The 15257-nt window shown below is 42.6% G+C and overlaps 1 protein-coding gene across 4 annotated transcripts in view; it reads right to left on the bottom strand.

Annotated features, from left to right (window-relative positions):
• The window catches only part of DAAM2 (dishevelled associated activator of morphogenesis 2), a 257388-nt gene that overhangs the window by 40619 nt on the left and 201512 nt on the right, over positions 1 to 15257 (bottom strand). For 3 of the 4 annotated variants that reach the window (XM_064158321.1, XM_064158323.1, XM_064158322.1), the window contains 3 exons: positions 7936 to 8043; positions 5278 to 5310; positions 1342 to 1448 (listed from right to left, as the gene is read on the bottom strand). In XM_064158321.1, coding sequence (XP_064014391.1) covers positions 1342 to 1448; positions 5278 to 5310; positions 7936 to 8043 — 248 coding nt within the window. The remainder of the gene's footprint in view (positions 1 to 1341; positions 1449 to 5277; positions 5311 to 7935; positions 8044 to 15257) is intronic. The other variant, XM_064158324.1, reaches the window with a different exon arrangement.

The following is a 15257-nucleotide window of genomic DNA, read 5'->3' as shown; positions in this document are numbered from 1 at the left end:
ACAGCAACTGCCCCATTTCTCACTGTTTAGAAGGGATTCACTCATCTCAGGTAAGAATGGTCCAAATTTGCACAGCAGAATGATGCAAAACACATTCCTGTTATCCACACTGCTTTTGTCCTGGAAATAAAAAGATTCCTACAAACATCTAGTATCATATCAAGTCATGGACCACCATCCTAGATTCTCCTTGGTCCAGCAGCTGCACATATTGTGTTATCACTTCTAGAGATGCTTCACCTGCTTACATGAGTTAATCTGAACTGCAGGCACAATTTAGCAGGTCAGTCAAACAGCGTGAGAATCTTGCTCCTATGCCTCCCCATTCCTCTGCCCCAGCCTGCAGTCAGTTGCCAACAGCAGCAAAGACACACACTGGCAACTGCTGCAGAGAAAGAAATGTAAGCCTGCCCTCATTGCTGGTTTGAATGGTGGGGGTCCTGCTGACAGGCAGGCTAATGCCACATAAATAGCATAATGAGAGCCTCCATGGGTTTCACTAAGCAATGGAAAGAACTCACTCCAATCCTGGTGGTCTGACTGAAGCTTTGTTTTTAACTGTTAGCTTGCTAGAGCAGACAAGTAATTATATCCATACGAAGCCATGTTTTTTACTCCTCAGTGAAATAGTTTGATTATGCAATACTGCCACAGCTTTCCCAGGTTCTGTCTCCAGTCTTGCTATCCCTCCTTTAGTAGGAAAGGCAACTTTCTCAGGTGCATCAGTCTCTGCACAAATTTAAGTCAGTAACAGATATCCAACCCAGTACTCACACTGGTAAAAAAGACATGAGAAACAAATAGAGGGCTGTGATGGCACAGCATTTGAAGGCATTAGTCATTGCAGGAGCATGCAAAGACAACTCTTGACTAATAAAACCTGGTTTACAAATAAAACACCATGTTCTTGACTACATATTCACATTTAACTCTTTTTACCAAGAGTTAAAAATGACAGAGATGAACATCATTCTCAGCACTGCTGTATCCCAGGGAGCTGCTCAGAGAAACATTCGGAAAGGAACACATGGAACACAGACATATCACATCCACAGAGCTACTTTTATCTACCTATGGGTACTGATAATTCTAGCTTAATGGTCTTCAGATACATCCTGGTATCTCTCTGCTGGTGTACACAATATGTTTATTAAGTGCACTAACACTTCAGAGGGATGCGCTTATATGACACTGCAAGAGGGGCTTCTCTGACACACTGCAGGTATAAAAGAGCAACACATCTGCTTAGGAAGAAAACATATCCAATTTGTTTAATTCCATCCCCTCTTGCCTCTACAATGACCATGGCATACCCTGTAGCCTAAGGTTTAGTACACTTACTTGGAAAGAAGAATGACACAATTCTGGGCCCTCCGGCCATCAATCACAGAGAGTTCTTTCACCTTCCGTGTGGAGAGGTAAAGGTCTTCTGTTGAACCCATCTCTTTCTGCATATAATTCAAAAGGGAGGGAAAACAGTCATTATGCTTCCCACTCAAGACTGACAGACTTGGCTGAATGCAACGACTAAAACCCACCCCAACCCAGTAAAATCCACCCACAAGGTGAAAAAAAAGGAGACAAGGGCAGAAAATGTGTAGGTAGATCCTGTATTACTAGACAAGCAGAAATCATTTATTACCATTAAAAAGATCATCTTTGATTCCAAATACTGGACTTGATTTTGACCTATTGGACTGGATGATCTTGGAGGTCTCTTCCAACCTGGTTGATTCTATGATTCTATGACTCACTCTACCCACAGTTACGTTATGATGTTAATGAGAAAAAATGGCCTGGCAGAAGAATCTGGCACTCTATAGTGACACAGCATATGTCTTTCAGCAGATACCTCCTGCAGGGGACAGCACAATCAGAAAGAATCCTTCCACCATTTCTTAAGGCTACCACTGAACCAATCTCCAATGAAGGAGATGCAAACAGTGAGGCAAGATGACATTTACCTTACTAAATGTATCTTACTAAATGGTCAACACCTACACCTGGATAGGCTCTCTTTTTAAAGCTCAATTAATTGTACAGAAAACACCCTTTATCAAAGGTCTCTGTGTATCTCCTCTGCCAAACTCAACTACCTGAGGGGTGGTTGTGGCCAGGAGGAGGTTGCTCTCTTCTCTCAGGTGGCCAGCACCAGAACAAGAGGACACAGCCTCAGGCTGCGCCAGGGGAGATTTAGGCTGGAGGTGAGGAGAAAGTTCTTCCCTGAGAGAGTCATTGGACACTGGAATGGGCTGCCCGGGGAGGTGGTGGAGTCGCCGTCCCTGGAGCTGTTCAAGGCAGAATTGGACGTGGCACTTGGTGCCATGGTCTGGCCTTGAGCTCTGTGGTAAAGGGTTGGACTTGATGATCTGTGAGGTCTCTTCCAACCTTGGTGATACTGTGATGCTGTGATACTGTGATACTGTGATACTGTGAAAGCAGATGTTAACTGACTTTACCTAGACGTATTACCTGGAAAAGAACCCATTCAAAATGTTTGCCATAACACAGAGAGAGGAACTATTTTCAAACCTAGTCTGACTATCTAGAAGTCATAGAATCATAGAATCAACCAGGTCTCTGTCTCCTTGTCCTGCCTACACAGCAGAGTCATGAGATTTGTTTGACTTCCTGAGATAAGATTCTGTAGTTTCTTTTAATATATTTTAACATTATTCCTTAAAGGAAAGTAGCAGCAATGATTAAAAAAAAGTGCTAACCCTGGATAATAGCTCTCTTACTAACAGAGAAGAAGGAATTTGAAATAGGACAGGTTTTATTTCCCCAGCTGACTGCCTTCCCATTATATCCATATTGGCATGCCTTGAGATGTTGGGATTTGCCAGTATAATCCAGCTTTGAATGCACCTATCAAATTAGCAACACGACTTCTTTCTTAGAACACAACAGCAAGGATGCTGAGTCAGATCAAAAGGTTTGTCTACCCCAGCAACCCTTTCTCTGTGAGTGGTCAACAGTAGATACCCAGGGAAAAGTATGAAATCATGGCAAGCATACAGTGAGGCTTCCCAGAATCCACCCCCAGGACTCCAAGTTCTGAAGCAAGAAGCTTACTTGTATCAGCATGACTAATCAACTCCAAGAGATTTTGACATCCAAATATTCAAGAACTAAATGTAAATCATAAATTCATACTGCTGTCCTTCTTTGGAGTTCTTGGTACAATCAGCTACAATGAACACTTGATGCCCTTAGACACACAACCTTGTCCAAGTGTGCTGCAGTGAGCCACCACCGCTACTAAGTGGCATTTATAAGCAGGTGTAATGTATGAGCTGAAGACATGCCCACAATAGCTCTGCTGGGTGTGCCTGAAGTGTTGAGCTTTTTTGGCACGTCAAGCAGTCCTTCCAAAGAGGGAAAAAGTAGGCATTGCACAAGTTTATTACTTCTGAAAACACAATTAACAATACCAAAACCAGGAGCACCCCCAGCATAATCTGGTACAGAGAGGCGTCAAAACTTTCACGTGTTCCTGGAGTTTGTGGGGAGGAAGACAGTGGAACTGGGAGATAAAGAAGCTGCAGAAACTCAAAAAGGTATTTGTTGATCTGTGCTCTTATTTTAAAAGCTAATGTGTGCAGACAAGGACACCTGGTTGGTGTTAACCAGTGCCCATCCCAAAGAAGAGGGCAAAAAACCCAAAGGTGTCAAAGTTTGGCTGTGTATGTGGGATAAGAGTCTAGATGGTTTCCCCTAAAGCCATGGAGCAGGGACGAATACAATAGTTTCCATGCCATTTCCAACTCCCCAACCCACAAGTCTCAACACAGATGAATAACTTCAATTGTTCAGACCTCCTTGGTCATAAAGAGAGGCTAGTCTCATCTGAAAATAGATTCTCTTCAACTCATATTGAGGAAATAGATATTTATAGATACTTGGGAGTTGTGTGTAAGCAAAAGCAGATGAAGCCTCAGCTTTTACCAAAGTAAGGTTGCAAGTTTAGCTGAAAGAAAACAGATTGAATATCTGCATTTTCTTAGTCACAGAAAAAGAGGAGCAAGGGGGCAGTAGCGACTAGGTTTTGTGAGACAGACCAAGCACATAAAGCAGGAATAGTTGGAGCTTTCTTAAACCTGGCAGACAAGGTCTCTACGTTTTATCCCCTCATTCTTTACCAACTTTCCATCTGAGATAACATTATGTTATTTGATTCAAAGACTATTTCAGATTTGCAATTTTAATTTCAAAATCAAAAATCAACTACAATTTCAGTGCTGGAATGAGTACAAATTCTTGCCCTGTTTCAAATACACTTTGATTTTGGTTAACTGCAGAACTCGTGGTCTGGTACCACGACAGCACCCTAGATCCTAGGAATTATCAGTACTTTAGGAACCTATTTCTACTTGGTGCATGCAGCTATGGTGGAAGCCAGTAAATGGCCCAGAGCCATTCCTCAGCCTCAGTGGCAGAGGTGACTTTCCAAATACAGTTCCCTGTACAAGTCCTCATGATGAGGACTAATTTCTTCTGAAGCCATTGGGGCACTTGTGCTGACATCTGGAAAACCCTCTTCCCATTGCTTTTCCCAAACATTGCTCTTCCCAAAAGTGTTGCCAAGAATTTTGCTTAAGATGATGAACAAGTGGAGAGGCAGTCAGCCTGAAGTCCTGGGCAGTGTGACATATCCATTGCATCTAAACACCACTTCAGATTTTTGCTGGGTTTTCTGAAGGTCTCAGCAGTCTGAAATTAAGTCAGCTCTCCTCTAGTCTAATTCTTCTGACCCTCAGCTAGCACAAATCCTTCTGACCTACCAAAGTGCCTTCCAGTTCTACAGAAAGAAAGATTTTACAATACTAGAAAGCCTGTGGCTAGTGAATACATCTGGAGACCTCAGTACTGCCCAAAGCAGATGGACCACAGATGGGAACAGTGCGAGTGAAGGCTCCATGAAAGCCCCTTTTGTTCTTCATTAGACAGACTATTACTTTGGCTAAGGAAGAGTTCATGTTCACATTCTTCTTTGCCCCTGGTCTTTTTTCCTCAGGATCATGAAAAAGGAGACTACAGACACCAGCAGAAACCACAATGAGTTTACAGCTAAGTGAAAGAACAGGAACTCTGCCATAGGAAGCTATGGCTGAGCTAACACAACTAAAGGAAGTTTGCATATCACCTTCCCCACCCAGAAAGCAGAGGTGCAAGGGCTTATGAAAGAGTAGCATGAGTCGTGACTTCATAACACAGAGCAAGACTTCACCTTCCTACACACTGCAAGAGGGTCAGGAAGCAAACAGTGATACTCACCTGCTTACAGGAGGAGGGGTTAGTTAGCAGGTCCTATGCAGGCATCAGCCACAAATAATGAAGAAGGAAACATGCCAAAAATTAGTCACAGAGAAAGACATCAAGTTTAACAAAGCAGCTGAATTTAGACACACACTGTTTTCTGAGAGAATAAAATGCTTCTCAAGTAATACTGGCCCAGATGGTTCAAAGGTATTTCAGCATTTCTTTGCACATTTCATATCAGCAGACTATGGAGCACTAAGAGTTCCAAGACTTTAGTGGAAAGAAAAAAAATCCATCTCCAAAGTATAAATCTCTTAACTAGGATAATGCTTAAATACTTTTACAAGTCTAGTCAAAAAAACTACCACAGCTAAAAATTGAGGGTCAGTTTTCCTTTCCTGCTGCACAGGCACAGTTTGCTGTTAATAGTAGCAAGGGTTTTCCAACATCATGTTGTACCCTTTAACATGTTCTGTATTTTAATAGCACTTTGTAATCACCAAAGCCTTACAGCACTACTGGGTGACAGACACCAACACAATGTATTCCATACTCAAAGGAAAAAGAAATGGATATACTGGTCAATATTACACAATAAGATTGGAGCAAGGTCAAAAGACAAAGGTAGGAATCCTTGGCCTAGCATTCTGTATATTAAGCAATTCTGCTTCCCTCACTCATAGCCACCCAAAATGATGCATTGAGCTTGAGAGAGGAGAAGAGACCTTTTGTCATTAAAAGAATGAAGAAAGAAAAGCTGTTTAATGTAAATGGGAAAAAATAACATTAGGCAAGGAAAAAACTGTCTTTTATCTGTACTGATTCAACATTTCACACACAGAAAACCAGGGCTTTGCATTGACCTTTTTTCTTTACAGACATTTGAATGAAGTTTAACAGCCACAAACCCAAGGTAAGCATGTACTTGTCCAGAGTGGAGTGTTCCCAAAGTAAGAGAGGAGAAAAGACTAAGTGTGGATCAACTGGAAAAGTTCTCATAAGCTTTTGATTCATAAACAATTCTCTTTGCCTTGAAGAGGACTTCTTGATTGGAATTCAGTTCACACTGGATGAAAAAGGAAGTCCCAGGTAAATTAACACTGGAATATTTAACTGAAAAAGCTAAACAACAAAGCTCTCAACTAAAGCTAGAAGGGCAGCAATATACTTCAGTACACAAAAATACACATAGCTTACACAATTGATGCTCTAGTGTCTGGAGTCACTGTCATAAAGAGTGTGTAACAAGGATGGAAGAAGAGAACTGTTCTGTTACCCGTGAAGGTCACTCTGGGATGATGAGCAGGGTCAGGTTAGCTTACAGTTGATTTGGTCAGCCTGCATTTCAGTGATTGGCAACACAGCCATAAATAATATGATTGTAACTGAAAGGCAGCACACCAGGACAGCTCTGACTTTGGATTTTAAGGTCAAAAGAAGCAAGGCTTTGCAAGGTCATTTCTCTTAAGGAAGCCACAATGTTTGCACCCAAACCAATGGAATACACCTTGCTGTGGCAACGGCTGCTCATGTGAACAGATGGACATTTGGCAACTTGCAAGACAACTGGGAGCTCACCACCATAGCTAAAATTTCAGCACAGGGTCTAAATCCAATCTTTTATTGGATTTAGCCAAGTTTCACGTGACTGCCTTCCCCTCTGTGAACTAAGTGTTCAAGAATGAGATTGACAGAAAGAGAGAGGGATCCACTGAAATAGAAATAGCTATTTGCAGGAACAGAACGAGAAATGAAGTCTCGTCATGCAATGGGTAATGTCACATACCTCACAGCTCAAGTTCAGATCTTACCTATCTGGATGTGAACTAGTAAATCAGGAGACTTATTCACAATGTTTAGTGGATTAGATAGAAAAATATGAGAGAGAGAAGGGCAGAGATGGAAAGTCCAAAGACAAGAGATTTATTAGTTTTAAGGTACTGAGTAAGTTAATGAAGTAGTCATCGTCACTGTAAGGCTTAATCATAAGGGCTACTTACAGCAATCAGGTCTGTGTCTTTTCCTAAAACTTCAGAGCAATCATCTAGTTTTGCAGACTACAAAAGATTGCATTTCTCCTAACATATTTGCAAAGAAAAGGAAAGCTGGGGGAGTTCAGGGAGCGCAAGTACAATCCCACACCTGCTAAATCTCATTTAGGAGAGACAGAAGACTTGAAGATGACTTGCTTTCCAAGAAAAAGAGGAGGGGGAAAAAGACATTCAATGACTGCTTTTAAAGTATGCTGTTTGCATTATAATCTGTAACTCAGACAGTTTCTGTCACACAGCCAAAAGAGAGCTAATTCAGTCACCTTGCTCAGCACTCAGGCAACTATAGGCTTTGTTCTCTGAATAAATAGGAGAAATGTGTACATCAAGCATGAATGTAAAGCTCAGGAACTTTTGGAAGCCTGTGGCAACTACAGCACTGGCTGTTGGGAGCTGTTGGCTCTGAAAGCTGCCCATTAGTACGAAGTATGTTGATAACAGAAGGTTTTAGTCTGCCCTATGTGACCTCTCCACTTCTTCGGTCTTGTGACTTTTGGAACAGTGGCAGAGCAGCAAATGATGCAGCCTCACTGCATGTGCACAAGGGGTCTGATAGCTGTCACAAGTTCTTTCTTTCCTCAGAAAACCAAGTCAGGCAGAGTGTGTAACAGTTCACCCCTACCTGGTGTCTCTGATAAGCGGAGAACATTTTTTCAAAGTCTTCTAGATCCAGAACCTTGAATGCCTTCAAATCATCAATCTCATTCCAGATTGTACCATGGATCCTCTCCTGAAAATAAAGAAATTAAAATGCAGCTTTTAACAAGACTACCAAAAGCTTTCAGATAAGAACATCTCAACCCATTTGGACAGATAATACTCTCTGGCCATATTCCTCTGTACTGCTGCTACCATTTTAGAGGACATGCTTCATTCAGCGCAGGAGTAAAACAATTAAAAAGGAGTGGTGTGTTTGGGGGGATTTGTTGTTGTTTTGTTGGGTTGGGTTTTTTTAAAACCTACTGAGCATTTTGTATTTTTCATCACAGCAAGCCTCTAATGAAAGGGTACATTCCAGGACGAGCAAAACCACATCTCAAGAAATAGCCACGATCCCACAGCATGTTTCCTTTCAAGAGTGGTCATCTGTCTAACACAATGACTGTGGTCATGCTGAAAAAAGTGTTACCATTGTGAGGAAACAAGCTTAGGAAGGCACTGATGCATGATGAACCCCAGACACATCTTGCCTTCCACAAACTCTGCCAGGTTCCATGCAAAGCCCAAAGGGTGTGTGGTTTTCATTCTGCCTGCTTGAGAAAGTAGTTTAAGGGTTTATTTTCTGAGTCTGAGTCTTTGAAGCCTAACTGTTTCTGTTGCATGATATGCCCTGCCTACATGAGTTTGTTGTTGACTCAGAGACACACTATAACCAGATCTCTAAAAGAGAATCATCCATGCTGACTGGAAATGTTCACAACCCATGTGACACACTATCCTGCATGCCAGGGAATCCTAGATGTCTGGCAGATGATGCATGGAGAGAGTCAGGCATAGCCTTCTCCTCCACCTTTCCTGTTCACCAACCCCAGATGAAATAACTTCTTGTAGTATGTTAATTAGCTGATCAGCAGTCATCCTAAACTAGGAGAAGGCCCTGGGGTCTCCCACTGACATTCTCAGGACAGATGTCCTTGCTGGCAAAGTGGACATGGAATGAACTAGCTTCTCCTTTCTACTGACTGTTCAGGTACATGTTCTTTGGGTCAAGCTTTGGGCAACTATCTATTCAGAAAGGAAAGACTTGTTCTTCATACCTGACACTGCTGACTTTCAGTTCCTTTAGTTAATGAAGTGTACATTTATTGTACCCCATTAACTGGTAAAACAAGGAAAGTGATGATTAAAAGAAAAAGGAAATGGGTAGAAGGGATCATAAAATATTTAAGCAAACCACAGGATGTGAAAGTCCAGCAGAACACTGATGCAGAGAAAGCCAGGAACAGCAAGCAATAGCAGTGAAATCCTCACACAGACTCCAGCTCTGAACTACCTGACTTCTACTTACACAGCAAAGTATATTAACACTTCGTTATCAGAACTAATTAGGAACAGGCTCTACTTCCCATTCACAGTCATCAAAGGAACGAGGGAAATAAATGTGCAAAGCCACAAAGCTCGAGGAGCAAGAGAAAAACCTGATGGGAGGATGAAATGCGGAGGAAACAAAACTGTGAAGTGTTCTGGAGGAAATTCCTGGCAGGGCAGGTGCTACGGAGGAAAACCAACATCCTCTCTCTAGAGGTAGCCTATGAGTACCTGAGGGCAAGGAGGGGTGTCTGCAGTGACAGCATATACTAGATGAGAACAGCACCCATCCCTGAAGAGGCTCACAAGTATCACTGCATCATTCCCTGCAATCAGTATGGCTCTTCTTTTCATGGTAGGAAAAACATCATGACCTTGTGACTGCACCATGGCAAATGACTTTGGGTGCCTCAACTCAGCCAAAGGAACAGAAGGCACAGCTAACTTCCATTTTAACCTAACTCTGGACTGTACTGCCAATGTTGTCTACATGTGTCCAGGCAAAGTGTTCAGTTTTACTCAATTTCCAGGCCGGCATTATAAACCTTGAGTTATAAATCCTGAGTGATGCACTTGAAGAGCAGAACAGCTCTCTAAGTTCCTAACTCTTTCAAATTGCCCCATCAAACAGTGAAAAGGAAGAATGTTTCTTGACAGGTGCCAGTGGACATGTGTTCAGGAGCAGTCCTCAGAGTCATCATTGGGATAGAGCCCTGAGATTGTCAAAAAGCTATATGCTGTGTTTGGCAGGAGGCTGGATGTGACTCAAGAGACAACTTCTCATGAGAGTCTACCTACCAGTCTCATCTACCTGTCCAGATGCAAAACTCTCATGGGAGAGTGAGGTTTCCCCACAAATGACAAGAGCAGCAAAAACACGTTGCAGAATGGGCTAGCCCAAAATGAATTACAGAGGTGCCACAACAGGCAGTTCTGATATTCTCAAAGGGATTGAAGAGAGTAGTTCTCATCCATACTCTCCCAAAAACACAACCCAAGGAAGTGAAAATGATACATTATCATTCAGATCCATTTTAAGATCCAGGTTGAATCTGGCACTGTACAGGATGGTTTATATGCTGCTTGTAGCAGAAGGGCAAATTCCAAAGCAGCTGTGCTAGGTTGAAGCAGGCTAGAATGTTTTAGTGAGTAGAACTAGATTACAGGCTGTGGAAAGAAAACAATGGTAATGTCTACTTTGCTCATAGGCTTACTGAGATGTATTAAAATATAAGTAAAAACATAGATAAGACACTGGGCACCACTCTCACCTGGGCTGCTGGCTGAGCTGCATCTCTCTAACCTCACCCTCCATTCTGGACTAATCCACTTTGCTTCCTAACCCCCTGGCCAAATCTCCATTCTTCCTTGGGACTGGGGTAAGGTTGAGAGGGGTAGGGGGAAGGTGCAGGGGTGGTTGAGAGCCCCTCCTGGGGACTCAGGTTTCTGGGAGGGCTGTTGTGTTTCTGTATTCCCTTTTCCCTTGTCTATTTCTGTCTATAACTGTATCTACTGTAAATATCTGCTTGTATATTGTGCTAGCTGTAAATATAAGCTTCATTCATATTTCCAGAGCTGGCTGAGTCTAGTCTGGGTGATTTCTAAAGTGGGGAGGGGGCGGGGGGGGGGGGGGGCAGGGACCACTCAAACCATCACAGCAGCATCCACTGCAATGATGTGTACAAAACAGAACTTTGACCCAAGAAACCAAATTTTAGTGCTGAAAAACCAAACAGCAGGCAGAGCTATAAACAATCTCTGTCACACAAAACACTGTCCATGGGATGGTTCTTCTATTTCTCCCCTAAGTTTGTCCTTGAAAACTTCCATGTTGCTGGCAGATAATTTCGTACACTGAGCTTTTGCTACTCAGTTATGGATTAACTGGGTGATAGCTCCTTGTCATCAGCCAGAGACTGAGCAGTTTAAGAGAAACAGACTTGCATAATGTGGTTGCTACAACGATTCCCTCAGTACCATAAACCAATATTTATAGTCCCTAAATAAGAACTTTAAAATAAATTCTTTCTTTCCTTTTTCTCTCTCCTTAAAAAAAACAACAATAAAACAAAACAAGCAACAAAGCAAACAAAACCCAAAAGGTCACTTCATACCTAACATGCTTTTCTCCTCTTATTTAGTATTTGTTTGTTTGTTTATTCATTCTAAAAGCCCTCCAAAATCTGCAGCTCCTCTGCTTTGCAGAGTCTTGGCTCACTTTGAGAAGTAAATCTCATGAGTTACGCTCCCCACTATCTTCTAGCAAAGATTGTACATACTAGGTCAGAAAATATCTTATTATCAGGACAAGTATTGTCAAGGTATTTGCCTCACCAAGCCAAGTTTTGGTATCTTGCTTTCCACCAAAGTTAAATTGGACATTTTCTTGGTTTATGATTTAGATTTTTATGGTTTTGGTGGGCAGGGCGGGGAGTAGTTTGGCCAGTTGGGCTTTGTTTGGTTTTCATTGTTGTTTAGGGTTGTTTTGGGGTTTTTTTTTTGCTTTAGTTTGTTTGTTTGTTTTACATTAGATGTGGTACATAGAACAATTACCTTTCTTCTGAGAAAATTAACCCAGATCTATTTAGGGCTGGCTAAGGAAATCCCCATTCAGATCAGAGTGATATGACTGACTCAAGTCATTAGCAGCCTGATTCTTAATGAGAAGCTTCTTCTTTAGCCATGAGCTAACAAGTAGTGCTGTCATAAGTTGGCTTGATTTCCTCTAAGTTCAAATCCCAGGGAGGTGGTGGAGTCACCATCCCTGGAGGTGTTCAAGAAAAGCATGGATGAGGCACTTAGTGTCATGGTCTAGTTGACTGGCTAGGGCTGGGTGCTAGGTTGGACTGGATGATCTTGGAAGTCTCTTCCAACCTGGTTGATTCTATGATTCTATGAAATCAATATGTTTATATTTATTAAAGGACCCATTACATTTTTCCATACTTCCAGTCCATCATCTTGATTAACCATAGATGTCTGGTCCCTCTTTGACCTTGGGTCTTGTGTAAAATTCAGGGGTGAGACAAAACTCTTCTTGCTGTCCAGAAATGAGGAAAGGAATCTTTCCAGGATATTACAGTGGTTACACTGAAACAGCCTTTTTCTTACAAAACAGACATCCTTGGCACTGGCACTCCAATGTAGCTGTATGAGTGGAATTCACAGACCGTGCTACAGCGCTGTGTAAATGCAGCTGTGGTGCAGAAGGGCTTCATCAAAACTCAGCCCATCTACGCATCTAAAGGGCTTTGCCTCCGATCACCAGCTCACATCAAAGCTTCTGCAAAACCTTTAATTCTCAAAGGAACTTAGTGGGTTGCTGAAGGTTCCTTGTTAGGAGTATGAATACCTTCCAGTCAACAATTTTTCGTGGTGCTCATGGGAACCGTGGACAATCTGTTACTGTCAACTGCTAAGAGTGAATACATTTGATCATTCTCCTAACACCCAGCAGCTCAGTTCTTTCCTTCCAAAGACAATACAGCATTGGGAAAAAAAGGTGTCGTGTGAATTGCCCAGGAAAACAGCCTTGATTCTACTACCAAGAAAGTGTATCACAGACAAATCTCTCTTAGCAAGCCCCATCAGCACTCCTTTCAGACTCTGCTTCCTCTTCCACCCTTAGGACAGGCTGCATGGACAGAAAGGGGTTTGCCCCTCATGTGGACTGCCTCAGTCCTGGCATCATGTTCACACTTAAGAAAGCTTATGAGGGACACTGCTAACTAAGTACTTTTGGAAGGATGCTCTAAACAGTACACAGTGACACCTAGGAGCTGAATTAAGTTCAGCCCTAAGTTTGTGTACAGCTGTTTCCAACACTGTGTGACTTCACCTCACTGTGCTGCACGACGCAGACATGCCCCTGTGCTCTTTGCTAACTAGTCCAGTCTTTGTGAGGAAAACTTGCATTCAGGTCATCTGGAAGTTAAAATCTACCACGAACCGCAGTAATACTATGTGCACTTCCAGGCTTCATTTCCCCATGCTCAAAACCTCAAGATATGCTGCCCACAGCCAAGTGTGCTTTTTGTGAGTCTTTATTCATTCAACTATGGCTACTTTGACCATTCAAGAGAAGGCCAGAGAAGTGCTGCAATGGAAACACAAGGCAAGATGAGGCCACCTGATCTCCTTGTGACTTTGCAATCAGAGGGTTTGCATCCCTGTGAACTGATGGCAGATTGCTAGAATGTATTGTCTCCTTCAATAGACAGTGCAATTAAATAGTTCCATAATGAAGTGCAATCCAAACAACAAGGCAAGCCACTTGTATCTGTATCACAATCCCTGCTGTTTTGCAGACAACTTAGTAGAGAAACACTCAGTTAAGAATACAGAAAATCAATCATTGTCTAAGTTTTAACATCTGATACCCAACCATAAAGCTGTGATGTACAACAAATGAAACAAGTATCACAGTATCACACAGTATCACAGTTTTATCAGGGTTGGAAGAGACCTCACAGATCATCAAGTCCAATCCTTTACCACAGAGCTCAAGGCTAGACCATGGCACCAAGTGCCACATCCAACCTTGCCTTGAACAGCTCCAGGGACGGTGACTCCACCACCTCCCGGGCAGCCCATTCCAGTGTCCAATGACTCTCTCAGTGAAGAACTTTCTCCTCACCTCCAGCCTAAATTTCCCCTGGCACAGCCTGAGGCTGTGTCCTCTCGTTCTGGTGCTGGCCACCTGAGAGAAGAGAGCAACCTCCTCCTGGCCACAACCTCCCCTCAGGTAGTTGTAGACAGCAATAAGGTCACCCCTGAGCCTCCTCTTCTCCAGGCTAACCAATCCCAGCTCCCTCAGCCTCTCCTCGTAGGGCTGTGCTCAAGGCCTCTCGTTTGAGGAACCAAGACAGTGTCAACCTGTTATAATGAATAGTTTTGGGTTTTTTTTAAACTTTAATCCATACAGTTTTTTATGCTTTCTGATGTGCAGGCATTAGGTCTCATACCAATACTCAGATCTACAGAGGAAAAGGTTCACATGATGTGCTAGTTTGAAGCAGGCTAGAATGTTTTGGTGAGAGAAAGTAGATAATTTGCTGTGTAAGGAGAACATGGTTGTGTCTCTTCTCTAACAGTCTCACTGAGAAGTATGGGAACAAGAAGTAAACATTAGATAACATTCTCCATTTTGTCTCTCACTCTGCTTCTGGCTTCACCCTGAGCAACACCTCATTAACCTTGCTGCCACCCACTTTGCTCCTTAACCTCTTGGCTGCACCTCTATTCTTTCTCAGGATTTGCGGTAAGGTTGAGAGGGGCAGAGGGAGGTGCTGGGGTGGTTTGAGAAGCCCTCCTGGGGACTCAGGTTTCTGGGAGGGGAGTTGTGTTTCTGTATTGTTAATCCTTTGTCTATTTCTGTCTATAACTGTATATATTGTAAATAGCTGCTTGTATATTGTGCTGCTGTAAATAAATAGCTTCATTTATATTCCCAGAGCCCATCTGAGTTAGCTGGGGCAATTTCTAAAGTGTGGGGGGGGCAGGTTACAGCCAAACCACCACACATGATTTTCTCAGATGCAAATCTGTATAGATGTTTTGACATGTGTCTCATTGTCTTAAAAAAAAAGATAACCTGTGTTCTTTGTTCGGTTTTTGTTTGGTTAGATTTAATTGCAAGCAGCAGAAAGCAGTAAACTATCCACATTTTTTGTTATTTTGATCATGATGAATAAACAGAGGCTTGCTTTGTCTCTTTTGGTTTGGCAAAAAGAGACAATGGCCTAAATGTTTTAACTGCTTCGTTAGGGATTAAAATTGGCATTGGAATGGGCTGCCCAGGGAGGTGGTGGAGTCGCCGTTCCTGGAGGTGTTGGAACAAAGCCTGGATGAGGCACTTAGTGCCATGGTCTGGTTGACTGGCTAGGGCTGGGTGTTAGGTTGGACTGGATGACCTTG

The sequence above is a fragment of the Pogoniulus pusillus genome, chromosome 18 (assembly GCF_015220805.1).
Source record: "Pogoniulus pusillus isolate bPogPus1 chromosome 18, bPogPus1.pri, whole genome shotgun sequence".
In the NCBI taxonomy this organism is placed as follows: Eukaryota; Metazoa; Chordata; class Aves; order Piciformes; family Lybiidae; genus Pogoniulus; species Pogoniulus pusillus.
This window is presented reverse-complemented; position numbering and strand designations above follow the sequence as displayed.